The sequence below is a fragment of the Leptonychotes weddellii genome, chromosome 1 (assembly GCF_054177405.1).
Source record: "Leptonychotes weddellii isolate Sample4059 chromosome 1, ASM5417740v2, whole genome shotgun sequence".
Classification (NCBI taxonomy): domain Eukaryota; kingdom Metazoa; phylum Chordata; class Mammalia; order Carnivora; family Phocidae; genus Leptonychotes; species Leptonychotes weddellii.
In genome coordinates this window covers 192299769-192311016 of record NC_138369.1, presented here as the reverse complement: position 1 = coordinate 192311016, position 11248 = coordinate 192299769, and the positions used below count along the sequence as shown (strand labels likewise).

The 11248-nt window shown below is 52.4% G+C and overlaps 1 protein-coding gene across 1 annotated transcript in view; it reads right to left on the bottom strand.

The window, feature by feature from the left end:
- Positions 1–11248, bottom strand: part of PCNT (pericentrin) — a 121941-nt gene that overhangs the window by 2042 nt on the left and 108651 nt on the right. The window contains 5 exon segments of the mRNA XM_081821038.1: positions 2054–2060; positions 2150–2285; positions 3147–3223; positions 4731–4963; positions 6225–6623. Coding sequence (XP_081677164.1) covers positions 2054–2060; positions 2150–2285; positions 3147–3223; positions 4731–4963; positions 6225–6623 — 852 coding nt within the window.

Here is an 11248-nt window from a genome sequence, read left to right as displayed (position 1 = left end):
TATATGGTGATTAACATAACATAATAAAATTAAAAAAAAAAGGAAAACAAAAACCAACTTCTATAAAATGTCTCAGAGTTAAAATGAGTAAAAACTATTGTATATTATTTTATTATTTAAAAAGATTGAGCGCCTGGGTGGCTCAGTTGGTTGGGCGACTGCCTTCGGCTCAGGTCATGATCCTGGAGTCCCGGGATCGAGTCCCGCATCGGGCTCCCTGCTCGGCAGGGAGTCTGCTTCTCCCTCTGACCCTCCCCCTTCTCATGCTCTATCTCATTCTCTCTCTCAAATAAATAAATAAAATCTTTAAAAAAATAAAAAATAAAAAAAATAAAAATAAAAAGATTTATTTATTGGGGCGCCTGGGTGGCTCAGTTGTTAAGCGTCTGCCTTCGGCTCAGGTCATGATCCCAGGGCCCTGGGATCGAGCCCCGCATCGGGCTCCCTGCTCGGCGGGAAGCCTGCTTCTCCCTCTCCCACTCCCCCTGCTTGTGTTCCCTCTCTCGCTGTCTCTCTCTCTCTTTCTCTGTCAATTAAATAAATAAATAAAATCTTAAAAAAAAAAGATTTATTTATTTAAGAGAGAAAGAGTGTGTGCACACGAGGGTGGGCACACCGGGGGAGGGGAAGACGGAGAGAGAGAATCTCAAGCAGACTCTGTGCTGAGCGTGGAATCTGAGGCAGGGCTCAATCTCACGACCCTGAGATCATGACCTGAGCAGAAATCAAGAGTCAGACATCTAACCGACTAAGCCACCCAGGTGCCCCAATAACATGTTACTTCATTCACGAAATTTTCAAGTATAAATGCATTACCCCAACCGCATTATGGAGCCCTGTCCCTCAGACCCACCCCTCGGTGCCCTAAGGGTGACCCCACTACCCACTGGCCTTTCTCTGATCATCCCAAACTGTCCCCTTCACTTGGGGCACAACCCACCGGATCCAGTCTCTACGCAGCACCTTTCCTCCCGGTCCTCTGCTTTGTGTCCTTCACGTTCTCTTCAGGGTAGGCACACGTCTTACTGATCCTTGTACCACCCACGTAAAAGAGGCCTTGGCTGGCACGGACTCTTTCCATAACCATCACCAACCCAGACACCAGGGTTGCCACAGCCACCGGCCAAGAGTCCCCGCCTCCCCCACACAGACCTGGGCACCCGGGGCCCCACGGACTCATGTGCACTCCCTGCCTTGCTTGAGGCCAGGCCAAAGCCAGCACTTCCGAAACACATCTCCCTGAGGAATCCCACACGTCGGTGGAACACCATCAGCGCAGGAGATCCCAAGTCAGCCGCACACGGCTGGCTGCCGCCTGGCCCCACAGCGGCGCTCGTCCCTACGTCCCGTCCCGTCTCTCCTGCCAGAGACCGCTGTGCTCACAAGCGCAGCGTGCACAGAGATGCCACCGTCAACCAGGGGCAAGGGCTGAAGGCGCACACGCCGGCGCGTCCTCCCCGTCCACGGCACCCATCGGGGATGGGGCTACCACCCTAAGCACGGAGCACACGCTGGGAAGCACACTCAGAGAGGCCGAAGGTTCTGGACGTGGGGACAAACACCCGCGAAGACATGAACTGAACTGTCCTATGTTACAAATCTTGGAAAAATCATGGCTGAAAGAACGAAATAAAGGACTCGTAACCAGAGTCCCTCATCCCAGCGCCTGAGGAGGAGGTTCACGTGGTTCACTCTGCAGAGATGAAACCCAAGGCCCATCTTTCACGGTAACACCCGGAGGAGAAGTCGCAGCCGCAGCCGCACCCCCTCACCCCGCCGCGGCCGCGGGACGTCCACACAGTCACGGCTCAGCCCGCTCCGGCCATCAGGGAACACAGTTCACTGTAACGTTGAAACAAACTTGCATTCCACCATCCAACCACAAGGCCTCTCATTCTTTTAACTGAAAGGGTTTTTTCCCCACAAGTAACCTACGGATGTTTAACGTGGTTGCTGTAACATCTCAATTGCCAACTGAGTAGTAAGTAGAGAGATGACCTCATGTGTGCAAAACACCCCGAATCCCACAGAAAAGAGATCAAGTCAAGCCCACCAAGGCCCTGGTGAGCACACACACGTCTGAGTAGGGGCCCAGCGGCCTGCCTGCAGGCCCGCCCACCGTGCAAACGCAGCCTGGAAGCACACTCACCTCTCCCTCCTGCACGGGGAGGCCTTGGGCCCGCGGTCCCTGGCGTGGCTGGAGGACGCGTCCCGGGCTGGCGGGGAGGTGCTGGTTTTGGGTGCAGGCTGCTGCCGTGGTGCCGGGAATCCTTCCCCCGCAACCGCTGAACAACAAAGGGATGAGGAAAAGAGACATGGATGCCTTTGGTAGAAAGGCCCCTCCACCAAAACTTAAAATTTACAAACCTTTAAGAGTCTGTGTGGCAATTTCAAAGCATTTTTAAAATACCCGGTTTATATGTCGCTTCTTGGCCTTTTGGCTAAGATCAAGTGTAAAATACCTGGTTTATAAAAATTATGTTTTAAAAAGCTCTAGAAGAAACCTGAGTTTTGATCACCTGGATTCTGCCCCTGCAGGGCTGACCTGACCCCCGCATCCATACGGCAGCGCCCCCAGGGGAGCACCCCGTGACCTTGGGGAGCCAGCGGGGTGCTCCCCCGACCCCAGGATTTGAGGAGGGGGCTCTGGAGGAGGGAGAAGCAGAACCCTGAGACCACCAGGTGTGCCTGGTGTGGGAACAACCCTCCTAAAGGCCTGGAGGCCGAAGTAACCACACGTGGGAACCAAAGCTAATCGGTGGCCGGGGTCGCCCAGCTGCCGAAGGCTGGCTGCCTCCCCTCCAGACGCCTGAAGCCCCGCAGGACTGGGGGCCGCGCCCCTGCGAGTGGAGAGTTCTCTGTGCACATTTACACGTGGGGCAGGGCCCCACGAAGGCCACTCTTGGGCGGAGCGCGGGTAGTGGAGCTCCCAAAGGAGAGACGCAGCCATGAAGCGGACCTTTTATTAAGTGAGTTACTCGTCTATATCTCTGGCATTTCTACGTTGTTTCAACCGTTAACCGGTCTTCTCTGCGCTTCCCAACATCGAAGCCACCTTCCCTCAGAAGCCACCTGGCCTCGCCGACGGCCCCGCTAGCTGAGTGTACGGTTTCCGGTGTGCTTTATGGGGCTCCCACTGGGCCCACCTGGACGGGGCGCTCGGCCTGCCACCACGGCTCCTTTCCGATTTACCTCTTGCCACTTCTTAACCAAGAAACGTAATCTACAAAGAAAACAAAGGACACAAAACATTGGAAACTAGAGCAAAACAGTTGTGAAAAGAGTGGTGAAGATCCAGACGTGACCGACACCCGGGGTCAGACTCGGGTGGGCCCCCGTCTGCGGTGACCGTGGCGCCCCTGCCGACCAGCACCTTCCTGGCCACGGCGCCGCCCTGACGCCCACCAACCCGGGGCCCCAGAGACCCCGGTTCAAAGTCTGCAACACCCGCTCCCTACCGCCGCTGGGGCCACTCGACGGCTCCGGGCAAAAGGAGCAAGATAGCGGCCCTGCTCCCAGGTGTCCTTGGTCACACAGGGAGCAGGGGTGTCAGGGTGAGGAGCGCCAGGGGCCAGTGCCCAGAGGTGCTGCGCTGCAGGGCTCCCTGGCTCCTCCTGGGACGGCGCCTCCGTGGCTTGGCGGACGCCCTTCAGAGACGGCCTTCCTGTCAGCAGCTCCTTCGAGGCACCGCCGCCTCTCTGACCGCGCACCCTCCTGGAAGGCACGTTCTGACTCGCATCCAAACCGCAGCTGCTGAAACTGCTCCGCCCCTTGACAGGAAGGCTGAAGGCAGGGCCTGGGCCGGGTCCCCTGCCCCACATCACATCTGCCAGGTTTCCTGGCACAGGGCGTTCTCTCCAAACATGCAGACTGGACGGATGGATGGACAGACAGGTGGTGGGTGGGTGGTCTGCGGTCAGAACTCAGAGGCGAGGGGACGACGTGCCCTGAGGCTGAGGGCCGAGAGCAGGAGAGCGAGGAGGCCAGGCAGCCTCCCACCTCTGCTGGACCGGACTGGCCGGTGCTGGGTCTCTGCAGGGGCAGGGCCGGGAGGAGTGAGGGAGACAGCCGACGGGTGGGGTCTGAGGAAGGCACCTCGCGGGCATCGGATGGCAGACAGAGCTAACAATTCTTAGTGGGACAAACATTTGTGGAGATTCAGCAAATCTTAAAATTATAACGTAAAACGGATTTTCAGCACTGTTAATTCTGAACAGGTCGAAATTTCAGGGACTCACATTCCTGCCCCCAAAACGACACCCCGTGTCAACAACGCCTAGGACACTGAGCGGTGCCTGGGGCCAGCGGGACCTCCACGCCCTGCCCTCCTCCAGGGAGAGGGCTCGTGGCCAGGATGAGAGCAGCACATGCGGCCACCACCCCACGCGGGTGACGTGGCCCGGTGGGCCTGGCCCCTTTCATGGAGCGCACATTTCACTAAAATACAGGCAACTGGAGTGTGAAGCCGTGAAATGCAGTTTCAAACTCCGTCAGACGTGCCTGTCGTCAGAAGGAATCCTGGCACGAAGCCCGTAAGGGGCAAGGTATTGTTTTGTGATGAGCAGGCATCCCTCAACCTTAGTTTCAGAAGCTGGGTGACAGTTCTGTGCAACATGGTCTCTCGGAGGCAAGCGTAGCTCAAAAGGGAGCGCCATCGTAGAGGGAGACAGCCCCGAATACCCAGCATGCCTCCCACTCACGAAGATTCGGCGGCGGGGGCCTCAGCGTACCTTAATATCGCGATCACCACCCTGACGGCAGTCCGAAACTTCGTAAAAGGGCGAGATGTGGTAATTTTCTTATCTGCTTTGGAAGGAAATACTCCCAAATGGGCGATCATGGAGAGCGTTTCTTGTTCAGAGTCCTGGAATCCACCAATCAATAGTAAAAGATACTTCTTTTGATAAATCAGAGCTTTTCTGAAGCTTTCTGCTCTCAAATAATGCAGGTACAATTTCTCCATCTGAAAGAAAAAAAAAAGTTAAACAATCCTGGAACAAAGACATCTTGCTGACAGATGCATAGCACGTTCGTACCACTGGGCTTTAAGAAGAACCGGACAGGGGCGCCTGCGACTCTGGATCTCAGGGTCGCGAGTTCAAGCCCCACATGGGCTGTAGAGAGGACTTAAATAAATAAATAAATACATCTTTAAAAAAATTAAACTAAAAAGATGCAGACCGTTTCTCCCTTCAGCAGACTGTTTACAGCAGTAAGCCCTGCGTGACCTCTGTCACCAGGGACAGCCTCGCCGGGCAGACTTGGACAAAAGGCAGACCAGACATGCTTTCCAAGCATCAGAGGAACCCTCAAAGGCCCCGTGAATCTGACCACTAGGTGAGGGGCACACCCGGGGCGGGACGGGGTCTCATCCCCAGGCCCATACACAGAGGCGTATCCTTATGTCCTAATATTCTAACACGCATTTTCCCGCACCCCAGGGGCCAACACAATGACCAGCAAATCCCCGGTCTGGGGTGTTTTCAGGCTGTGGAGACGGTTACCTAATATGAGGTACCTCCAAGCCTGACACCCTTAACTTGTGAGCACAGACACAAGACACCTGGACGGAACGACAGTGGGTTTCAGATGGAAGTGTATTCACTTTACTGCTCTAATCTGAGACGGCTCGACGTCTCCCCACTGCTGACAGACACACGCGGATACACGTGTTGGCAACTATGCTCAGGCGAAGGAGAACCCCACCAGCACGAGAATGCTTTCGCAGCTGCAATGAACAGACCAGGATTCTTAGAAGTACCGACTGTTACACCTTTGTCAGCCTCACGGAACGCACACCACCGAGCGTGAGCCCTGACGTAGCCTGTGGACTCTGGGTGATGACCACCTGCCAGTGCAGGCTCACTCAGGTGTGGGCTGTCAGCACTGGGGGAACAAGGAATACATGGGAACTCTCTGTACCTTCCCCTCAGTTCTGCTGTGAACCTTAAGCTGCTCTAGAAATATAAAGTGCTTGTTTTTTTTTTTAAGAAAGTGTGAGCGAGCGTGCAGGGGGAGAGGCAGAGGGAGAGAATCCCAAGCAGACTCCCTGCTGAGCACAGAGCCTAACACGGGGCTCAACCCCAGGACCCTGAGGTCATGACCTGAGCCGAGATCAAGAGGCAACCGGGCACCCCTAGAAATATAAAGTCTTGAGAACAGATAAAGGGCACTCAGTGGGTGACACTGTACACGCCCAGCGCAGCCCCCAGGCCCGCGCTTACGTGCACGCCGCAGGTGTTTCCCTCCTCGCGTGCGGCCGGCGCGGGCACTGCTGGGTCTGGCTGTCCTGCTGAGCTCTGAGAGACTGCCCCATCTTGCTTCCACGCAGACTTGTCCGGTCTCTGTAACAAACCACAGATGACACCGTCTACACAGTTGCTCCAACAGAAGAACATCTTGAGAAAAACGGCCGAGGTCGGAGTCGCCACCCCCACCCCAGGGTCAGGGTCACGTTCACACAGCTCGTTTCTTCCTCGGCTGCTCCCCCAGGACGTGGGAGGGGGCTGGGGCACGTCTCCCGAATGCCACAACATGGGCCATCCTGGGTCCGTCTTCGGCATCTTTTCAGATGCCCCAGCTGTTAACGTGGTGTTATCAATCAGATAATTAATATTCACGCGTGGTTACTGCATACCAATTACTGAAGTATGACTGCACAAAAGGTACGTTTTTATCAAAAACAAACCCCAAATATTTGTGAAAGAACACCGAATTCAAAGCATTAAGCCTGCTGAACACCCGCACAGTCTCTGGTCCTAGAAAGGCTAACTCCTGACAGGTCTGAGTCCCTGGTTCTACGGCAGCACCAACAAATCACACTCCTGGAAACCTCAGCAAGGGCCCCACGTGGGCGCCGCGGACACTGAGGAGCTGTCATGACCAGGCAGCACATCCAAACATACGTGGCGTGGCCTGGATACCACGGTGTGTGGAGAGCGCCCAGAGCTCCAGTGGGGACCCATTTACAGAGGAGAAGGATCCCACAGTGAGGACAGCAAAGGGGCTGCTCATACCGGATGACCAGAGGGAGCTCTGAGCACTTTGGCCACGTGCACGGTGACCTCGTTCCTGCAGTCTAGAACAGGAATCAAAAGCAGCCTGGCCGCACCAGCCCCCAGCTCCAGGGCACGGCAGAGAGGAGGGGCCTGTGACTGAGGTGACCCTGTCGAAGGGCTCTCACAGGACCCCTGGTGAGGAAGGGGGAAAAGACTAGATGTTTGTTTTCCTGGTCCTAAAACACAGCCTGGTCAATTGTGGAAAGAGGTTCTCTAGGAATCAAAGTCTCCTTGGTTTCACCATGTTCTACCAGCTCACTCCCAGCCTGTGATTTACTCATTAAAAATATTTATTTTTCAGGGGCGCCTGGGGGGCTCAGTCAGTGAAGCGTCTGCCTTCAACTCAGGTCGTGATCTCATCAGGGTCCTGGGACTGAGTCCCACATTGGGCGCCCTGCTCAGTGTGGAGTCTGCTTCTCCCTCTGCTTCTGCCCTTCCCCCCATTCGTGCTCGCTCTCTCAAATAAATAAAATCTTTAAAAATAAATAAATACTTATTTCCTATAATGAAAGCAGAAATTAACAAGCGGGACTACATCAAACTAAAAAACTTTTATACAGTAAACCATCAACAAATAATACATTCAACAGAGAATGAACATCCAAAATACATTTAAAAACTCATATACAGCTCAATATAAAAAACAATCCAATGAGCAGAAAACCTGGACATTTTTCCAAAAAATACACAGAAATGGCCAAAAGACATCTGAAAAAATGCTCAACATCGCTCGGCATCAGGGAAATCCAAATCAAAACCTCAATGAGATCCCACCTCACACCAGTCAGAATGGCTAAAATTAACAAGTCAGGAAACGACAGATGTTGGCGGGGATGCGGAGAAAGGGGAACCCTCCTACACTGTTGGTGGGAATGCAAGCTGGTGCAGCCACTTTGGAAAACAGTATGGAGGTTCCTCAAAAAGTTGAAAATAGAGCTACCATATGATCCAGCAATTGCACTCCTGAGTATTTACCCCAAAGAAAATTGAAATACAGATTCAAAGGGATACAAGCACCCTGATGTTTACTGCAGCATTATGTACAGTAGCCAAACTGTGGAAAGAGCCCAGATGTCCGATGACAGATGAATGGATAAAGAAGATGTGGTCCATATGTACAATGGAATACTACTCAGTCATTAAAGAATGAAATCTTGCCATTTCTGACAACATGGATGGACCTCGAGGGTATTACACTAAGTGAAAGAAGTCAGACAGAAACAGACTGATACCATGTCATCGCCCTTATATGCGGAATCTAAAAAACCAAACCAAACAAATGAACAAAACAGACTCACAGAAACACAGAACAAACTGGCTGGTGGTCGGGGGGGGGGGGGGCTGGGGGGCAGACAAAATAGACCAAGGGGATGAAGAGGTGCCAACACCCAGGCATTAGGACGCCGCCGCAGAAGGGGCAGTCAGGAAACCGTGACAACTCTGTGCGGTGACACACGGGAACTAGGCCCACGGTGGCCACGGTTTCGGGACGGATGCAAGTGTTGAATCACCATGTTGTACACCGGAAACTAGTACAGTTTTGCGTGTCAGTTAGTCTTCAATAAAATAATCTATTCCCTGATTTCCTCGTTAACTTCCACAGAAAGGATGAAAGTGTTGTAATGGTGGCAGGGCTTTAATCACAGGCACAATAAGACGCCTTCAGCAAGGGGCCTCCAAACGCTTCCAACAAGTCCCAGAGAAGCAGATAGTACTGTGAACGGTGCTAACGGCAGCTTTTGTCAAGATTAAAACGTGGAGCCATTGTAACTTCTTACATCAAGGAATGCAAGTCCTGGGTCGGCTTGGTGGTTGGACCCTACTTTCCAAGTACAGAGGTCCCTTTACCTTACCTACCAACAGAGCTTCAAAACAGACAAAGCAAAGCTGGACGGAGCGTGAAGACAAATTCACTGTTCTACTTAGAGATGTCAACATCCCCCCTCACGGTGACCGAGGACAAGGAGGAAGCAGGTCAAGGCTACAGGAGATCTGAACGACCTTCGTGGGACCCTCCACCAACACCAGGAATGCCAAGTCCATCACTAAAAACCTTTCCCAAAAGACCCAGGTGGTTTCACTGGTGAATTTTAATAAATATTTAAGGAAAAAATAAATACTAGCTCTAGGAAACCTCTTCCAGAAATTAAGAAGAGGAAGGAACATGTCCCAACTCATTTTATGAGGCCAAAACTAGACAATACAAAAAACCCCTCCAGATTAACATCCTTCATGAACCCAGAGGCAAAAATGCTCAACAAAATACGGGCAAATTGAATCCAACAATACGTAAAAATGGTAAGACATCATGACTGCCCGGGGCTTTCCCTGGCACACAACATAGAGTCCACAACCAAAAATCAACCTAATACACCATGTTAGCTGAGTAAACAAGAAAAAGCGCATCACCTTATCAATAGGTGAAGAAAAATCATAACAAACTCAAACATCCATTCATGATAGAAAGTCTTCGCAAACTAAGACTGGGAAGGGAACCTCAGCCCCAGGGCCTTCGCACGAGCACCTGACAGACGGAAGCTCCGGCCCGGCCCTCGGACTGGGAACCCGGCCTGCCCAACCACGTCCAGGAAGTCCAGCCTGTGCAAGAGGCAAGAAACGGAAATCAAAGGTATTCATACTGGAAAGAAAAGAAAACCCTATTCACAGATGATATAACTGTGTCTGTAGAAAATCCCAAAGAAGGGCTCATCGGGTTAAAAAGCAAGGTTAGCAAGGGTCACAGCACAAGGTGAACCTGTGAACGTGGACCGTGTTTCTACACACGAGCCACGAACAACTGGAGAACAAAAGGTTTGAAAAGTACCTTTTACAACAGCTCCCTGAAAAATGAAATGTTTAGGTATCAACCTAACATGTTTTTAGGATCTGAACGCTGATAGTTACAACACATTTAAGAGACAGAAACACATGAAAGGACATGCAAGTTCCCAGATGGGAAGGTTCGATGCAGCTAAATTCAAACATAGTTACAGTTACGTGGCCAAGATGTCAATCCTTGCCTAAAACCTTTATGATAGCTTCACTGAAATGTAACTCACATACCATAAAATTTATCCTCTGAAAATGTACAATTCAACGGTTTAGAATATATTCACAGAATGCAACGACCACCACTCCGTAATTCGTGTTTCCGTCACCCCCAAACCCCCCCCCCGCCCCGCCCCTCCCCACCACACCCCCAGCCCCAGGCAACCACTAATTTGTTTTCTGCCTCAATGGTTCTGCGGCTCTGGACACCCCATGTAAATAGGGCCCTACAAGGAGGGGACAGAGGCTCATCCACACTGCAGCACTTGGCAGTCTTTTAGTCCTTTACTGCCAAATAAGCCCATTTATGGATATACCATATTTTATTTACCCGTTCATTAAGTCATTGACATTTGGGTTATTTCCACTTTCAGGCTACAATGAGTATCGGTGGCAGGAAAGTTTTATGTGGAACTGTGGGTAAGAACGGCCAGACCGTTTTCCAAACCAGTCGGACGCTGTACCTCCCGGTTCCTCCCACGTCCCAACCAACCAACCAGCAAGATTCTAAAATTTATGTCCAAAGACAGAGGAACTAGAACAGCCAGATAATCTGAAGGCAGGAAAAAACCGGAGCATCCCCACTCCTGATACGAAGCTGTGATCTCCCCCATGCTGCCTGGTCAGCAGAACAGAAGGAGAATCCAGACATACACGCACGTTGCGGAGTGACTTCTGACATCGGTCCGAGGACGATCCTCCAGCACGTGCCGGAATAACGGTATCAACGTGCACACAGACAGTCCTCGACCTAACCCTCAGACCGAAAAGAAAATTACCTCAAAATGGATCCCAGACCTAAACGTAGGAGGTAAAACGACACAAAATCCATTAAAATGAGAAAATCTGCTTGTGCAAAGGCCACCATCTCCACAGAGCGGGCTCTGCACAGACGGGGAGGCGAGACGCTGCAACTCAAAAGCGGGCAAGGGCTTTAAAGGACACTTCACCGAAGAAGACACGGACGCCACTCGGCACCTGGCACCACGCTAGCGGAGAGCCGCCGCAGCGACGGGACTCCCACGGCTTGCCGAAGGGGAAGTAAGCTGGGGCGGCCGCTCGACATTCACGTCGTGGGACCCCCCGCCCCGCCAGGGATTCACCCCAGAGGAACTGCTTAGGAGCGGCCGTCGTCAAACACC